Source organism: Girardinichthys multiradiatus, chromosome 22, assembly GCF_021462225.1.
Source record: "Girardinichthys multiradiatus isolate DD_20200921_A chromosome 22, DD_fGirMul_XY1, whole genome shotgun sequence".
NCBI lineage: Eukaryota > Metazoa > Chordata > Actinopteri > Cyprinodontiformes > Goodeidae > Girardinichthys > Girardinichthys multiradiatus.
In genome coordinates, this window is record NC_061814.1 from 32,282,258 (window position 1) to 32,301,178 (window position 18,921).

Sequence of the window (18,921 nt, forward strand, 5' to 3'; positions counted from 1 at the left end):
TAGTGCTCGACTGTAGTTTATTCATTCATACAAATCTGATGTTTTGTCAGCCAGATACAGAGGAAAGCAGGCTCTAACAATGAACCATAAAGTGTTCCCATCATTCAACCACATAGAAAAAAAAGACATACAAAGTAATTGCACAGATTGAAGCACGTCTGACGTGCCTTCACGTTCCCTTTTTAACACTGAACTATGGGGAAATGTTAATATAATATAAGGCAAAGAGATAAATAACTCCTGACATGGTCAGAATTGTAGCTGGAATGTGGGCTTCAACAAAGAATGCAGCAGGATTCTCTCCTCTAGTCTTACTTTGAAATGATCATTATTCAAAAATATCTGATCCTTAAAGGTTTGAACAAAAATGCAAACTACAGTACAAGAAAGAATAAATTTGGAATGCATAACTAGGTAATCATAAGGCATATTTGGCAGTTTTATTGTAGTGTTCCTCGTGAGCTTCAACTCAGACAGATGTTCCTTCCTTCAGTTCTACAAATTCTCCCTAAAAACAAAGAAATAAGAAGTCTTAAAAGACAGAATATGGAAAGATTTAAAGACGATCTCTGCATCATAGCAGTGTCGGACACACCTTGACCTCCAGGTGCTCCTGTAGTGTTCTCACAGTCTCTCTCTCTTTGGTCAGCTGCTCCTGAGTAGCTTTAAGAAGCTGCTGGAGCTTAGTGGCTGCTTGGCCAAGGTCTTTGGACAGCTTTTTCTCCTTCTCAAGGCGCTCCTGTTTAAATAAGAACGGCAAACAGAACTATGAATAAGGTAAAATCTATAAAGTTTCTAAAACGTGAGAAAAAGGGGCTGAAAGGCTCAAGGGGCACTTAAGGCAGAAGTCATAAGTCACCTCATCAATTACAGTTAAAATAAAATAACCATGTTAGATTGTCACTAATTATAGTGAGAAACTTGTTTTACAGTGTTTTAATGTGTCATTTTAGGGATAAAAGAAACAGGTACATGGTAACTATGGAGGAGTTGCAAAGCTCTACAACTCAGGTGGAAGAATCTATTGACAATACTATTAGTTGTGCACTACACAAATAGCAAAAAAACATTGAAAGTGCCACAAAAGATTGTTTGAAGTTTGTCACAAGTAGTAAGAACAGCAAACAAGTAAAAGAAGAACATCAAACATGGTGGGAGATCAAAACTGAACTCTCAGGCCTATGTGCAAAGTTCTGTGAATGCACATCACCCTGGACACACCATCCTCACAGTGAAGCATAGTGCTGGCAGGATCATGCTGTGGGGATGCCTTGTCATCCAGGATATGATGATCTCAAGTGCTTAAACAGAGGGCAACTAGTCGTCTTCTCTCGTTTCTTGATGAAGCACTTTGGATGAGAGGTGAAACATCTTCAATAAACAAGAAGAAGTCCAGCTGCTCTCTACTGTCCCTTTTTCACTGGCTTGATTTGGCCTGACTCAGCTCTCTTTGCGAGCATTTCCATTACCGTTTTCTCAGTACCGGTACCTACGTTTTTAGTGCCGGCTTCAGAAGTGGTACTATCAAGAATCAGGACCATATGTGACGTGAACAGACTGCTGTTCACTGATTGGCCATGGGCGCGGCCATCCGTAAGAGTCGACCAGCATGAAAAAAAACAACCGCCATTTTTGAAACGTGCATTCAACAGAGTGAAAGACCGAGTCCTCACAGTCATCTGGAAAAGTCACCCCTTGGAGCAACGACGAGGTGCAATCTTTTCTGGCCATCATAGGAGACTGCAATATTCAGTGGCAGCTGGATGGGGCTACAAGGAATGAAAAGGTGTTTATTGGTGCACTTTCACGCCACGTGTTTCGGCACGGTTATGCAGCACAACACAGGACAGAGGAGGAGCGGCAACTCCAGGAAGTGTTACCTTCCGCAGGGCGAAAGCGAGTCTATGGAGACCCTTTCAAAAAAAATGCAGTGCAAGGCCGTGCTGAGCCGTTCCGGGCGGACCAAATAGAGTCAGTGGAAAAGGGGCATACTTAATCACTCAGGATTTACTTCAGCAGGGACAAGGAAGCTGGTCAGAGTGGATGGAGAGATAGGTGGAGACAAATACAGGGTAATCCTGCAAGAAAACCTCCTGGGAGGTTCACCTACCAGCAGGAAGTTAAATCTGATTATCCTAACAAACCTTGAGCTGAGCTACATCTTCTGTGTCGGACTGCGGTGCATCTGAAGAAACTTTTAAAAGATCCAGCTGGGCCTGTAGATCACCTACTGTCTTCTGGGCCTGGAGGACAAAGAGATGGATCAATGTTATCCACTAGAGTTGAACAAGAACATACGACTAGAGCACAGAGAACTTCTTTGCTACCTGCGTGAATTCCTCTGAGAGCTGCTGCCTTTGAGTTTCCTCTCCATGCAGCTTCTCCATCGTCTGATTCATCTCGTTCTGGACCTGTCAGTACACACACGCAGACACACACTGTAAACACACACTTATCCAAGACATGTGTCAAATCAGCACACACCCAAAAAACACACACACAAGCTGGTCCAAGTTAGTTTCTTCTCCTTATATTGTTTCTGAAATGTTCAAGTACAGAACTTATCTTTACTACTTTGTTAATGGTGAAGAAAAATTTGGTTAAAACGATAGAGGTGAGCATGCCAACATAGCGGAGGAAGAGCAGAGGTGAGGGTTTAGTGTACTTATTCAACGCAAACAGCGGTTAGCATACAGAACAACTGTCAGATAAGTACTGGACTGACTGGAAATGAAGCACCTCTTGTATCAAAGGCCATCTGTTAATGTTTACTTCATGCTGGGTGGCCTCATGTAGGATATCAGCCAGAACCTAATGACAAATAAAGGTTCTTCATTTCAGATTAAACCAAGTTCAGGGGTGCTGTTCCAGTCACTGTCGGATACTCTCTGACAGGAAGTGAAGGGTGCCCTGTGATCCTCGCACCCTGACCTGACTGGGTTCAGCCTCAGCTGGGCCGTTCTGCTCTCCCCGCGTCCGCGTCGTGATCTCGCCCAGCTGTGCTCTGACCTGAAACAGGAAGCCGTCGCCAGTCACTTGTTACGTAATCACCAGGGGTTGATCCCCTTGTGGTCTCACGCGTCACTGACACCTTTCAGAACAGGTTGTGAGCATTAAGGAGGGATTTCCACATTCCTCAGATCTTAAATAACACCTTTACCTCTCTTTCACTTTAGTCACTCAGGGATTTGGATTTGTAAATGTTTGCATTTGAAGGAAACAAAAAGGCTATGTATTTAAAAACTCACCTGTTGGAGCTCCTCCTTGTGTGCCTGGACCTCCTTCTGGGCCAGATCCAACTGGTTCTGACAATCGGACAGCTGCAGCTTCAGCTGAGCACAGAGAGGAACAAGGAAATAGCTTCAGTGTCGTAAAAAGTAATGATATCCCACTGAACGTTTTCACATGTATCTCAATGCAAACACAAACTTTAATGTAATTTGTTTGGATTTTGTTTGATAGACCAAAATAAAGTAACATTTAGCTGTGAAGTGGAAGTAAATAAAGAAATAGAGAAGAGAAGGGTGGCCTGCATTTGTGTTCAGTTTCTTTACACAGATTTGCCTGAATAAAATCCGGGTAAACTAATTGCTTTCAAAAGTCACCTTCTAAAAAGAGTCCAGCTGTGTGTATTTAATCTCAGTATACATCCAGCTGTTCTGCGAAGGTCTCAACCTTGAAACCTCAACGAGAACGTTGGTGAACAAACAGCATCATGAAGACAGATTTATCTGTGGGTTTTGCCAGTAACTTAAAAATAAACAAAAAAACAAAACGAAATGAAAACCAAAGTGAACAAATACCCAAGTTGTGATGTGGGAATCAGATATTTTATTTTTCAGAATTTTACATTTTTATCTTTTAGCTAATGGAGTAAGAATAAGACCAGAAACCAGAACGGTTCTCATATCAAAGCATTTTTATGTGTTAGAATGGTCCAGTCAAAGTTCAGACCTATATCAAACGAAGAATTAGTGAAAAATTATGTTCACAGAAGCCCTCCATCCAATCTGACTGAGCTCGAGATATTTTGCAAAGAACAATGTGCGTCTCTAAACATACGAAACTGGTTAAGACATGCGCCATACAGAAGCAAAAAAGTGGGTTTTCAGACTTGGGTGTAAAAATAGTTTAAAAAAAAAATTTTTTTGCATTTACTTTTTAATTCTGCTCTACTTTGTGTTGGTCTATCGAATTAAACCCCAGGAAAATAGGCATAATTTTGTGTTGTAAAGTGACAAAATTCTCAACAGTTGAAGGGGTGTGAATAGTTTTGCAAAGCGCTGTTTATGTGACTTAATAGAAAACAAGACAGCTTGTATTTATTGTGTACCTGCTCCACGTCTTCTGAGGTCATTGGGTTGTCTGATTGTTTCTCAAGCTGAGCTTCAAGAAGCATAATTTGTTCCTTCAACTGCAGAAATTAAAACACACACACAACATTTAATATTTTTAGACTAAAATTACCTCAAAAGGTGATTTATAGTAGGAAAACTAACCTGTTCTACACTTTGGCTTTCTGCTTCAAGCTTGCTGACTTTCTGCAAAGCCTGTCAGGCCAGGGTCACAAAAGGGAATATTTATGTCTGGAACAGGATGAGTCTGAACAGGACAAACAAAGACCAGGCATCAACATACCTCCTTCAACTGTTCCTCTGAGTTTCCCATCTTTGACTTCCAAACCAACTCCTCCTCTTCTACACTTTGCTGCAGATGTTTCAGCATTGCTTCCTGCATGACAATTCAACAAATAGTATTTATGTAATCTAGAGAGCTTCTTGAGAGTACCGGTCCATGCTATTTTATTTTATTTACTTACAGTTTCAGCCAGGACAGTCCTGTACTGGTCACAGTCCGCCTGCAGGGAACTATAGTTTGCCTCTGATTCCTTCAGTTTCTCCTGCAACAACAACAAACACAACCAAACCTACTTCTAGAAACATTTTCATCAACTTTTCTTTTTTTTCAAATAAATATAAAGAAAATGCTGCTTACTGCCGATGCTGTGTCTTGACTCTGCTGGCTCAGTACCTCCTGAGCTTTCTGTGTAAATACCTTTAACCAGTTGGACTAAAAGAAGATAAAAACAGACAGATCATCCCTGTACAGTTCTTTCCTCGCACAGCAGGGAGTGCATCAGTCAGTGATCTCCATTTCTTACCTGCTTTGTTTCTACTGGTATCTGTGGGAAGAGCGACTGAAGAGTTTCTTTGGTTTCACTTTGAAGAGCTGCCAGTTGAGCCGCCGCATTCTGCAACAGCAGTGGAAGATCAGTTCTGGTCACAAATAGCAACTGATAAAGTCACGCAGCTCATAAAAATGAAGACTTACAGCATCTGTAGCTGCTTTTGCTTCCCTCAGCTCTTCTTGTAGTGATGCAACGAGGGACTCCGTCTCAGACAGACTGACGAGAAGCAAAGCTGATTTTGAGCTAAGAAATTTCTCATTTTTCCAGACTCCAAAGATTGTGGACATTTGGGTAGAAAGCATCTTACAAACTGAATTTTCATGAAACAACACAACTCTTAAGTTGGCTTCTGATTTAGCGATGTGGCGAGGGTTCCTACATGATTTTAATGTCCAAGCTCCATACTTCTTCAGGCTAAAACGTCCTTATTTCTTAGTTCTATTCAGCCAAGTTTATAAGCAGAAATACAACAATTCACTGTACATTTATGGCTCCTGCAGTGGTCAAGCATGAATGGACCCACAAATGCAACTTATTGGAGTATTTGATAATAGGAATAAACTTCGCAAATACTGATATTTTCCATATTCATGTACATTCCTGCACATGTATTTAACTGAAGAGTTTATATTTAATTTCAGTTATTCATAATATAACCTATAACTTGCATACAACTTATTTTATAGCATAAGCAAACTAAATGTGACTATCAATTTAAGTAGGTGTTTCTGGGCCGTTGCACCTAAATAAAGTGGCAACAAGTAGCTGGTAGAAGATCACGTAACAAGAACATGTTGACTTTATTTGACCAAGCATACAAAAAGCCAGTTTCAGGATTAAAGTTCTTTAGCAGAGAAGGCTAAAGGTTTGACAAAAGATTCCTTTTGACAGATCTTATTGCTTCCCAGCGCCATGGGGTTTGTAGTTTTTTCAACTGAACTGCTCAGCCAGAACTACATATTAAAGACGAAATGAAAGCCACCGACGTATTTGTTAAATAAAAACCTAAAAGCCAATGCATAAAGCAATGAGTGACCTAATGTGCACATTTAAGACATTCGAGAGCTGTTCTGAAAATTAGGGCGTATTTAGGACGTTTTAAGGCCCAATGTGAGACCGATTAAATGTAGGATTTTTATGACTTCTTAAGACCCAGAAGCAAATCTGTAAAACCCTTATCTAGAGTCATCTCAATGTTTATGGGACAAAAAGAATTGTAAATTGTTCCTTTTTGTCCTATTTTTAGTGAGGTTTTTCAGCAGATTTTCTCCTGCAGCACCGATGCAACTTTTATCACTCTGAATAATTAGGAGCGCAGTAAAACAATGGCTGTATGTTACCTGTTCTGCAGTTGCGCGAGCTCTGCTGAACTGTCCGACTGTCAAAACAGAAAAAACATGAGAAACTGGTTCAGTGACACAGCTTTGGCCACAGAATCATTTACAAAGTAAAACATACTTTTAAGTTTTTAACTTGCACCATCTCCTCTTTGAGGTTCTTGAGTTCTTCCTGAAGCGACGAGACGAGGGTGGCATCCTCGCTAAATGCAACCGTAAATGAAAAGTATCGGTTAGTGTGAGTGCAGCCTGCAGGATCTGAGAGATTCATAAGAACTGCCTTACCTCTTATTTTTTTGCTTGAGTTCAGAAATTGTGTTTTCCTATTGGAACAGATTCTTATTGTTAGCGTCAGAAACAACAATAGCTATACACAAGCAGTGATGCTACAGGACAGTGGACTTAATATTAAATGATTCAAACACTCACAGCAGCTTCCTGCTTTATCTGCAGCTGCTTCACCTCCTCGTGAAGTGCACTCAACTGGCGGTCCTTTTCCTGAAGGCTGTAAAAAGGAAATGGTAAAAAATAAATCTTTAAAATAATCACCTTTATATTTGATGCTAGCAAAACAAAAAAGATGATGCACTTACCTCAGCTTTAGATGTTCCAGTTCTGCTGGATCCGCCTGCTGAAGCAGAAATGATAGATATCAATCAGCTTTTCGCCCAAACAAAAGTCAAACTAAACATTTTTGAAGCAAAAATTGCCTACCTGTTTTCTGTCGTCATCCTGCTTGTTCTGACTTGCGTCCAACAGCGAGTTGATGGAGACTACCTGCTGTGTAAGCTGGTTCTTCTCTACTTGTGTCTCCTCCAGCTGGACAGTGAGAGTGTCCACCTGAGCAGACCGCTCCTTGACTTCAGCCTCCAATCTCTCTATGCGTACTTGATACCCTGCATGGACAACATGTAATTAAATCCAGATTGTTATACTCTACAGTGTAGCAGAAGAAAGACCAAGAACACAATGCTGCTTTGCCATTCTCTGACCTGAAAGTGCGCCACTGTCCTGCTGGGTCTGCTCCAGAGTGGCCTGCAGGCTGCCGTTTCTGCTTTGTGTTGTCCTGAGCTCCTCAGACACCTCCTCCAGTCTCTTCTGCAACGCCTGCTCACTTTCTGCCCGGCTTTCCTAAAGGGTTTTAGTTAAAATGCATCAGACAGCAGGGGGCAGCAAAGATTTACCACAATACTGAATCCTTTGTGTTAACAGAAAAGTGGAATAAGTTTGGCAGGCAGTTGTGGACATTTTAACACTGTTGAGGCATTTCTTTTTGCGCAGAAAGTCCACTGAACTTAAGGAGGTGTAATGCTGTGTAACACAAACATGAAACAGCTGTGATGGTGTGCAAGTTAATGATTAAACCACGGGGCCTGTCAGTTGTGCTAAGTCCCTACAAATAGCCAGTAATAGACGAAGAGACGGTAAAGACAGGTTGCAAATTAACCTTTTTTTGAGGCACGTGGTTTGAATTAAAACCAGGTAGAGAACAAACATTACAGCAGGGTTACAGTATACACATGCACTTTTTAATACTATAAACTCAAAACATTTTATTTTTTAATTCAAACATATATGATCATTTTATTTATTTATTTTGCAAACAGTAAAGTGTAACAATAGATTTTCTGATGGGCACCAAAATACATTTCCTGGGGTTCTGATAATTCCATGACTGTAAAATACTAAATGTCTCCAAAACATTTTTCGTTTTAAAGCATCCTATGATGAGGGGGGGTCCAACGTGTGACCCAGGGGCCCTTTGTGACCCTCTGAATGTTTTTTTACAGTCCAAAACTACAATTCAAGAACGAGTACATTTTAAACCACTAGCAAAGACAGACACTTTTTTTAATCTTTTAGGGTGAATTAAAAAATGTTTTTAAAAAGATGGAGACAGATTAAAAGATTGTTAAAATGGAAATGTCGGATACAACACAAACTATTTGTCTTTTACTTTTCATTTCATAGCAAGGAGCACACACACGCCTAGTGACTCATTCAGACGTAGACCAATTATTAAAGTTTGCTTAACAAAGCAAATGTTTGACCTTTATATCCTGTTGTTGTTGCTGAGAATAAACAGTAAAAAGTTGTAGACCAAGAAAACGATGAGGTCAAAAACTTTATAATATGAAATGCCTTTTTTTTGACAGAATACTTTGTTTTATTAAAACTATTAATAGTTTATTGTTGAGCAGAACATTGTTGCATTTTTATTGTGTCCTGCATACTTTAAACTTAAGGATTTTGGTTCACATAGCAAAAGGTTTGGACCGCACGGCTTTAAATAGTCCAATCAGCCTTCAAACAAGTTAGGATGTTTTTTTAAAATCATCTACAGTTTTATTGATATACTTATTTGCATTTATCTTACTTTATTTATATTTATAATTTTTATTGTACAATTGCTTGTATTTCTACAGATGTGCATTTTATTGGTTTCAGAAATATTTATCCATTTCTTTGTCCATTGTCAGGGGGTTTTGCTGTTTGCTTGTCTTTATACACAATTCTTCACAGCAATCCCTTTGATATTTGGTCTACATTGACAAACTGAAACATTTAAACTTCTCTTTGCTATAGTTTTTCTCCGTTTCATCAGTGTTTTGGTTTTGGCACAGTGAGGGGTCTGTTCTTGTAAAGTACTTTGCGTGGCACACAGTTATATAAAGGGTCCGATACAAATATTGAGTAAAGATGACCAGATTCTAAATCTTTCCTGCATTTTTCTTGCAGTTGAGTTATTACACAGCTATGCTGATTCCTAATCCCTGCAGTAACCCATTCCCAGAACATGAGAAGGTCAGGGAATAGGTAGGAAAAGTCTTACATTTCGTTTCGCTCAATAACCAAGTGGCTGCTGAAACACGGCACTGGGGTTTAACAGAAAACGGCAAGACAAAAAAATCTGCCTCCACGTGGAAACTTGAGTACGTCTCGTGTATATATAATGAAAATGTGCCGTTCCCACAGGCCGGACCAACCTGCAGCAGTGAGAGCTGCTTCTCTGCAGCAGAGAGCTTGGACTCCAGCACTTTCCTCACTTGCTCATCAGCAAGCAGACTTTCAGTCTTCTCTCCCAGCTCTTTGGTTAACTTTGCACATTCCTGACGCAGCTTGGCCAGTTCTGCATTTTGTCTGTAAGCAGAATGACAAAAAAGAAAGTAGTTTAAAAAACGTTCAAAACCAAAATTTCACAAAGTTGATACTTAGTCTGTACTTAAATATTGTTATAAACTCACTTGCTCTCAGCTTGACTAGTTGCCTGGTTTAGAGCATCGCGGAGGATTGAATTTTCCTGTTGTAGACGAGCAAGTTGGGCATTAGGGCCTTTTTCCAGCTGGTCCTGCAGGCTCAGGATCTGCAGTTTAAGGTTTACATATTAACTACACTGTAGAAGCACTGAAAAAGCCATCTCAACTTAAGATACAAGTTATTTTGAGTAGATAAGGATCCCAAGATCAAGTTCTGACAAAATAAATCGTAGTATTAATGGAACTAACCTTTGCATTGAGCCTCTGGGTCTGGGCTACATGGTCCTGGTAACTGGCTTGCATGCGGGCTTGCAGAGCAATCATTTCTTGTTCCCTCTTGCTCAGCTGAGAACTCAGCCGCGTCTCCACGCTGGCAACCTTGGACTTCTCTACCGAAAGCTCCTGATTAATGCAAAATACAGTCAGACCCATCCAGGTTTACTTCGTGCCTCTGTAGCTGCAGAGTCACTTCAGGGTGAAGAAAAGCAACCATCACTGCTTTAATTGCATCATTTTTATTGGAGTCTCTGGCCTAGTAATATAATTATTATTAAACACCCAGTTTATAAAATAAATGTGATTCTGAGAAAAGCCGTGAAAATGCTGTTAAGTTTTTAATTAAAAGTATAGTGACCTTAAAAGCTCTGAGTAGCAGGATGGATTCTGACTTTAATACAAGGATTTTTATGGATTTGCTCTTTTAAGAAATGCGGATTTAATCATCAAGTTATCTTGTGTGCTTTCCTCTAGCTCCACCTTCAGGACAAAAAGTAACTAGACTCTGAAGGCCGAGAAATTATAGCTGTTAACCTTCATCAAAAAGGCTGAACAGAATTTACACTAAAGTTTAAAACAAAACTGTTTAACATAATCCAATTGCTTTTATTTAATCCACAAACTAAATGTATACTACGTTGGCTGTGTTGATGCAACTAGAATAAAATGTGGCCAGGTTGGGTACTTTAAGGTATGTAGTTATTTCATGTACTGTAAATCTACCTATTTGCATATACGGGAGGGGAACATCAAATGTTTTGACTTTGAGCGGAGCGTCAGCAGAGTCAACCACTTTTGGAGAAATCTTTTCCCCACTCTGCCTGCGGAAACTGGCCAATCCAACATGTTGTCTCTTATCTCATGCACAGATCTTTTAACTTGCAGCAATGACTGACATAAACTCTTTTGAGTTGTTTTGTACCTCGGTTTACCTCGATACTGGCAAGCAACCCATGAGCAAATCTGACAGCAGCAAAAACTTATTCGAACACTCTTAGAGCCAACGTGGCTCTGCAGGCAGAACATGTGCTGTGATGGGTATTTCAGTTTTGAACCTTGGTGAGCTCTCTGAGACGATTCTTGGCTGCAGAAGAATCCTCCTGCTCTGCTGCCAGCTGCTTCTCTCTCTCCTCCAGCTGCTTCTTCAATATGGCGACAGGATCTCCCTTTTGAGAGGCCTGAAAACACCAAAATGCACAGAAAAAAAGTACATACCTGTTTTACGTTTCATCATTTTTTTCCCCCAATCACTGACTGCTGTTTCATACCATGTGCCAGGAATCATGAATGATGCCGACTTTCTCAGAGAGGATCTCAATGAGCCTGTGTGCCTCTCCCTCACTGAACATCATGCTGCTGATGGTGGAAACCAGAGCTTTATAGGGTAGGTGCAGCGGAGCGTCAGCAGTGTCAACCACCGCTGCTGCTGCTGGGGAGGCATGAACATATATGAGAGATAATAATGAAACGATTTATTATTTAAAACAAGTCAGTCAGTCATTTTCTACCGCTTATTCCATAGTGGGTCGCGGGGGAGCTGGTGCCTATCTCCAGCAGTCTATGGACGAGAGGCGGTGTTACACCCTGAACAGGTCGCCAGTCCATCGCAGGGCAACACATAAACAACAAAGCACACACTCATTCATACACCTAAGGGCAATTTAGAGAGACCATTTAACCTAACAGGCATGTCTTTGGACTGGGAGGAAGCCGGAGTACCCGGTGAGAACCCATGCATGCACAGGGAGAACATGCAAAGTCCATGCAGAAAGACCCCCGGCCGGGAATCGAAACCAGGACCTTCTTGCTGCAAGGCAACAGTGCTACCAACTGCGCCACCGTGCAACCTATTTAAAACAAATCCTAGCATTTTGAAAGTTTCAGGCTTTCCTAGAGATGACTACACGTCAACGCCGCTTTAGGAAAAAAAACAAAGTTGAGACTTGTCCTTCGAGTCTGCTGCACCGGGCAGTTTCAGATGGCAAAATGCACGGTCATTGTGGCACCAGCCGGAGACGTGTCTCAGGGAAAGGAGAAGGTCAGCCCCTCCTCTCTGCTCATTGTCAGAGGCACTGAAAAGCTTTGTAAGCTAACCAAACAGGCCCAACAGTGTTTGGACAAGCTGCTGTGCTCTAGGCCCCTCAGAGCAGAGTGCCAGACGTTACCCACCACTGGCCCTTGGCACTATGGGTACAGAGCTGGAAGATCATCACTACTGACAGGTTGTTTCTTCCTGAGACTGCACAATTATGTACCCCAATTATGCAAGCATGCCTTATCTCTCCATTTAACAGCGCAAAATGCATATTAACCAGTGTTGTGGCTAATGTAGTTCCTGGCTTCTTGACCGTTTCCTGCACTTCAATGGAGAAGGCTAAGTTGTTGTGTGTTAGCGCTAAAAGCGACATAGCAGTAGCTCCGAGCCTTCAGTAAAAGGACTGCTGGAGAAATGTAGCTGTGGTTTCATAACTAGTAACCAGTTTCCTTTCATTTAAAGAAATATATCTGTTAATTACCAAACAGAGTAACCCTGGGCAGTGATGCATTTAAAAACACAAATAGAGCTATGCTGTTCTTGTAATCAGGCTTCATTCACATTTTTTCCAGATTTCCCAAATTCTTTTAGCGAATGTTTATAGGAGAAATACAAAAGGTCTCTATGAATTTATTGTTGCTAGTTCTCTGAAAAAATACAGAAGGAACAGACGGAATCAACCAATGGATGGACAAATGGATGGATAATGAACAGACAGAAGGACGAATGGAATTTTTAGACAATGTGAGAAAAGATCTGGAAATACAAACATTTTCCATACTTTAATTTTCATTTTTTCGTAATTATTCAGGCCTACTTTAATCAAATTCGGTACTTTTCCCAGCCTGTGTAAGAACTTTTGAATGGGACTAAACTCACATTTTTAAAATGTACATGTACAAAATGGCTCCTAAAGCTATATTTAATCTGGACCACATGTGCTTACCAGGCTCAGACTTCTTTTTGGAAGCCTTCTTCTTGGGTTCCTGTGCTTTTGTTGGAGCAGCAGAAACCTGCCGAGACCCCACTGGAGGCACAGCCATTACTGGGACATCTTTGGTGACCGCCTCTAGCACTGGGGCAGCCTTGGATGGAGCTGGTGTAGACTTCGCTGGGGCTGAGGCAGACCTGTTTGGTGTGGGGGTCGATTTGTTTGGTGCAGGGGAAGATTTAGCTTGGGCATTGGTAGACTTAGCTGATGTGGGGGCAGGTGCTGGAGCAGGTGCAGATTTGGTTGATGCAGGAGCTGCAGGAGCCTTGGTGGATGCAGGAGCAGGTTTTGAAGATGCTGGTGCAGAGGATGATATCACTGCTTTGGTCTGCACAGATAGGAGAGGCTGGGTTGTAGAAGTGGCTGCTAAAGACTTCACTGGTGTGGGAGTAGACACCACTGGAGCTGGCTGAGTTGAGGCTGGCTCAACCTTTGCCACCTTCTTCTTCTTTTTCTCCTTAGGCGAGGGCACGGGTAAGGGCTCAGCAGCAGAGCTGGGTTCAGCTGCAGAGCTGGGTTCAGCTGCAGCTTTGGGTTGGGTCTCTGCAGCCACTGGGGCTGCAGATGGTTTAACTTCAACCACTGGAGCAGGCTCAGGGGCAGGAATAGCAGATACAGCTGGTGCAGCAGCAGGCTCATTGGCTACTTCAGCTTCAGAGTCAGCAACTTCTTCAGCCTTCTCCTGTTCCGGGATTTTTCCATTGGGCTTCTCCTCTTTTTTCTTCCCACGGCTCTTCTTCTCCGCTACTTTGTCCTTTTTCTTTTTCTCCGAGCGAACTGACTGTGTTTTACCCAACTCCCTGCGCTGTTTAGCGAGGGCCTCCTCATAAGAGGTTTCCTTCATGGAGAAGGTGGACACCAGGGCAATCCCTATGGCAGAGATCACCATAAAGCCACCAAATACCACAATCCCAAGGGTCTGGGGGTCATAGATATCCATCTTTTGAATTCAGTGAACCTAAAATGACAAATAAGAAGTTATGTACAGAAGTACTAACAGTATGTTTACAACAATAACCTAGGCAAGTAATTGGGTAATTCTGGCAGTGTTGTATTGTATGCCAAGCTAAAAACAAAAACAGTAACATACCAGTGAATTAATGGAGAAAGAGAAATGCTTTGTGGGGAACAATAGTGGTCTTTACTTTTAACCACCTCAAGGTGTCGCTAATACCCCAATAAGTTTGAGTGAAGGTTGATTTATGCACCAGACTGTGGAGCAATGAGCAGTAGCTCAGAAATAACCTAAAAAAACATATTTGTTCTGTTTGGTTAAAGCATCTGCTTAAATAACTGAAGGATGGATTCTCTGTGCACTTTGAATGCTGTTTCACCGAGAACTGCAACTCAAAACGTAGCAAGAAAAAGCACAAAAGCAAACTACGCAGGAGACGTTGTTACCCAACAGCTTCTTTGCAAATAAAAGAAATACTTATTGGGGAGGGGGGTATGTTTTGTTTTGTATATCGATGTGTGTGTTTTTAATATTTTTTGAACTTCCTCTATCCATCTGCACAAATGTAAGTATTGTGTTTTGTTTAAATCATTTTTACAAAATGTTTAAAATAATAATTTTTTGCAAAATTTGTTTTGTAAAGATTAGATCATTTTCAATAAAGATAGTAAATGATTTGTCTGTATGAATGTGTAAAATACATTTGGTTATGCCATTTTATTCTTTTAATTAATGTCAAAAATGTGAACTGTTAGTTACAGAAACAGACAAAACAGAATTAGAACAAAACAGATTACATAATTCATGTTGAAGGGAATTTCTTTATGATCAAATTAATTCTGATTCATAAAATTTAATAATTGTTATTAGCAAGAATTTCATAAATCTTTGAATTAATCCATGAAAATGTTAAACAAATGTAAGAATTTGTGAAATGTAATCATATGCTTATTGTATTAATTTAACAGTGATACAAATCCTAACCATACAGCAACACAAACCAAAAGATATTTTTTCCAGAAGTTGGCAGATGGTTAGCTTTAATTTCCTGTCCTGTTATAAAGAAATAAGCCAAGAAGGGCTTTCAACCTACAGCTCCAGTCACAAACCAGAACACTGAGCCTGCAGGGCAGGAAAAGTTGCCAGCAGCTTCTGCTTGATTTGTGTTTATCTACAAACTAAAATCCAGGAAAAGTAAAATAAATGTGTTCCAAAAAAAAGAAAAAAAAAGGGGGGGGGGAACATAAAGATAGCTTTCTGCAAAAACAAATTCACATGGAACAACTGCTCAGCAATTTTAGTGCCATCAGAGTCCAGAGTCCCTGTTCATTGCAGGTCCTAAAAGAAGAACACTGAAAAAACATTGTGCTGCTTCCTGATCTGCGGTGTCACACGTCAGTGCATCTCCACTCAGACTGACCAAAAGAGGAGGACTTCAAGAAAACCCCAACTTGGGATGATTTCAGCCTTTACAGGAGACTCAACCTCCTGATGTGTTCAGGCTACGTGTACTTTCCAAACTCTAGACTCTGCCTTGCATTCTTGTGCACCGGAATTCCTTCTGTGGGGTACTTTGGGAATTAAAATAAGTCTTCATTTCTCACCCAGACGTACTGCAAGCAATATCTGAGCATAAATCCTCAGTTTTTATTGTAATATACTATTATAAAAGCAGCGTTTTCACCAACTTCGCGACTGTTTATTTAACACGTTTAAAGGGCCCTGAGGGGGAAGCACACATTAAGACACTGATATAGTGCGCAGAATCATGTCATTAAAGCTTTAAAACGTTACTTAACAGCTAGCTGTAGAGCTATCAATATTAATCGATTTTGCTAATGTTCAGTTCGCCAACTGTTGGTCCCGCAATAAAACCCGAAAATAAAATGACCAAGAAGGAAAAGTCTAAATCGTTCCTCTTAAGTTTCACCCGGAGTTTTTCTATCCAAGTAGTTATTTAACGGTTTAGCTCGAAGATAGCTGTCCAAGCTAGCAAAGCTGACTCAATGAATAACATTTTCCAAGAATCCCACACTTACTGCGCTTTTGGTCCTGGCAAAGCGACGTCTGCTTGCTTCAAGAAGGTGCTGGTTGAGGGCAAAAACGGACTCTGGGTTGGAGATGAGGAGACTTCTGTGGAAAGCTACCTTTATAAATCAGCTAACTTGATTCTTGTCTTTTTTCGTCTAACTGCGCTCTCCCCCTCACTGCGCTTGGATCCGAGGTCTGCTGTGAAGTCGTGGCACTTCGAGCTGGCTAGACGCGCTGGCCCTCTGCCTCTTACTGCTACCGTAAATCCAGAAGGCCTCCGATTGGCTGAGAAGGAGCTCAGACCGGAAGAGATTCTGTTGGGATTTGTAGTCCTTCACTTTCAGTCAAACAAAAGCGGTTTGTTTTTGAACGGAGACCTTCCATATTTACAACAAAACCGCGATAATTCCTTTAGACTTTTGAGATACTTTGCGTTACCTTTAGCAGTCCTGTCAGAAATTGATGTGGAGCTCTGAACAAAGGAAAAATAAAAGGGGTTTCCTTCTGTAGTCTTAGAATTGTCAATGTGAGAAAGCTCAGAAAGATTTCTATAGTTGCAGTCTCAACATTTATAGTTTCCAAAGTATACTTTATAAATGGTTCGATATACATTCAAAAGTTTCTTTTGTATAGTATAAAATAAAAATGTATTAAAAACCCTTAGTCTTAGGAAAGATTTAAAGAAAAATAAATTATATATATATATATATATATATATATATATATATAGACACTGCTCAAAAAAATAAAGGGAACACTTAAACAACACAATACACCTCCATACCTGGAGTGAATAATTAACATACCTACAAACAAATCTATTTTAATGTGTTAATTCAGTGAAGTAGCAAATATATAAATTAACTTAAAACTAACTCCACATTAAGAGAAATTTCTTGTTTTTCCTTTTTTTGTCACAGATAAATGCAGAAATCATTGTTCCGTCAATTACAGCAAGTCTTCCAGGTCCCGATGGAGCAAAGCAGCCCCAGACCGTCACACTAGCATCACCGTGTTTGACTGCCAGTATGATGTCTTTTTTTTTTTTTTTTCAAATGCTCTGTTAGTTTTATACCAGAGAGATCCACTCCAAAAAAGTACTCTTTTGCCTTGCCAATCCAAAAAAAAAAAAAATGTTTCCCTAGTTTTTTTTTCTTCCTATTGTTGAATTATGAATGCTTCCTAACTGAGCCAACTGATGCTGGCAGTGCTTGAGATGCTTTCTGGTTTCTTGTGACCTCCTAGATGAGACGTTCACAAGCTCTTTGAGTAATTTTGGTTGGCCAGCGGTCCTGGCCTACCAACTCAGATTTCCAAAAAATGTGATTTATTGTAGTTATATCATGATTTAACAAGGGGGTCAATTACATAGCACCACATTGGTTTGAATAGTGCTTTTCCCTCATAAAATCATAATTTGTAAGCTGCGTTTTGTCTTTACTTTTCCTTGTCTAATATTAAAATGTGTTTCATAATCTGAACTATGCAAGTGTTACAAAAAAGCCACAAAAAAAAAAGTAAATCTGTAAGTATCTTTTACACTAACACTATAACGGTCAAAAAAAGAATTGTGCTTCAATAACACATATCTGATCTTCTTAATCTTTCTAAATGAAAAGTAATGTTTCCTCTATTTCTTCTGAGAAATGTTTACTGTCAAAACCAATATTTATCAGTTTTATGCTTTTACTGAAGCGTTAATTGAATATGATTACTTTGTATTGTTTTTAGCTAAATGTAAAGTTTAAAAACTACTTTGTCAGATTCTACTTTCTCATTACCGTAAAATGTGGTGGCAGCATTATACTTAGAGAATGCTTTTCTTTCAGTGGAGACAATTAAGACGGTCAGAGTTGATGGGTAGATGGGTGAAGCTATGTAGGAGCAAATCTAAAAGAAAACCTGTTAGAGGCTCCATGATACTTAAGATGGGCGTGGTGGTTCACTTTCAAACAGGACAACACAAGGCTTACCCTTGTGATAGAATGGCTCAAAGTACTCCTATTGAGAATCAGTTGCAGAACTTGTTGTTTAGAGATACTTTCCATCCAGTCTGACTGAGTTTGTGGTAATTTGCAAAAAAGATGTGTAAAGCTGGTGGAGACCCCAAAAGACCTGCAGCTGTAGTTGCAACAAAAGATGTCTTAGTGCATGCTAAATACTCACGGAAGCCACAATGTTTAGCGTTTCAAATTATGACAACTTTTAAATAACCATTTATAATTTTCTTCCCACTTAACAATTATGTACTCCTTTGTTTGTTTAATAAAATACATTCACGTTTGTGCTTGTAATGTGAGAAAATATGAAAAAGTTCATGGGTTATGAATACTTTTGCATGGGGCAAAGTATATTTTTTACTCCAACTTTACTTCATGGTAATGTGAACCTGAAAAGTCAGAAAAACTGTATCTGTGTGCAAATTTCACTCAGACACCAGGGAGAAACATCTGGTTCTGTTTCTCAAAGGAAGCACAGATGATTCAGTTATGTCAGGAAGCCCTGCAGGTGCACTGTTTCTTTAATAAAGGCCCTTCAGGGGACATACTTTCTATTTGTGAAGGCTTTCATGTATAGCGTCTGTAAGTCCTGCTTCAAGACTTCAGCCTGCACCAACCAAAACGTTTCAGTGGACTCATGTAGAGCATTAGGACATCACGCAATAACTTTTCATGTTGGAGGTCACTTAACCATAAACAAGACCAGAGTAGTAATGCGCTTGGGCTGCTTTTCATTCAACAACATAAAGTAGCACAATAGTAGTCAGGTGAAGAGAGACTGTTTTTCTCTTCTCAGATGCTGCTGCTTTTGTCATAAATCATCACAGCAAAGGAGAACTTGAAAAGACTAC

General features: G+C 40.2%; 1 protein-coding gene across 4 annotated transcripts; it reads right to left on the minus strand.

The window, feature by feature from the left end:
• Positions 1-16,315, minus strand: rrbp1a (ribosome binding protein 1a). 4 transcript variants are annotated; one of them, XM_047351359.1, is made up of 27 exons: positions 16,079-16,315; positions 13,040-14,042; positions 11,327-11,484; positions 11,114-11,236; positions 10,032-10,184; positions 9,771-9,889; positions 9,513-9,666; positions 7,518-7,656; positions 7,240-7,421; positions 7,119-7,156; positions 6,955-7,030; positions 6,811-6,848; positions 6,647-6,728; positions 6,529-6,566; positions 5,332-5,404; positions 5,162-5,251; positions 4,996-5,070; positions 4,820-4,900; positions 4,639-4,731; positions 4,500-4,550; positions 4,334-4,414; positions 3,249-3,332; positions 2,932-3,009; positions 2,328-2,411; positions 2,145-2,243; positions 596-739; positions 1-508 (listed from the first exon to the last, which is right to left on the minus strand). In XM_047351359.1, the coding sequence occupies exons 2-27, from the start codon at positions 14,022-14,024 to the stop codon at positions 470-472; spliced, it is 3,357 nt and encodes a 1,118-aa protein (XP_047207315.1). In that variant the 5' UTR covers positions 14,025-14,042; positions 16,079-16,315; the 3' UTR covers positions 1-469. The 4 variants fall into 4 exon arrangements, with proteins under 4 accessions (XP_047207315.1, XP_047207316.1, XP_047207314.1 ...); XM_047351360.1 differs by having other exon boundaries at positions 7,119-7,153; positions 11,327-11,487; XM_047351358.1 differs by having other exon boundaries at positions 11,327-11,487; positions 16,079-16,314.
• Between the last annotated feature and the right edge of the window lie 2,606 nt (positions 16,316-18,921).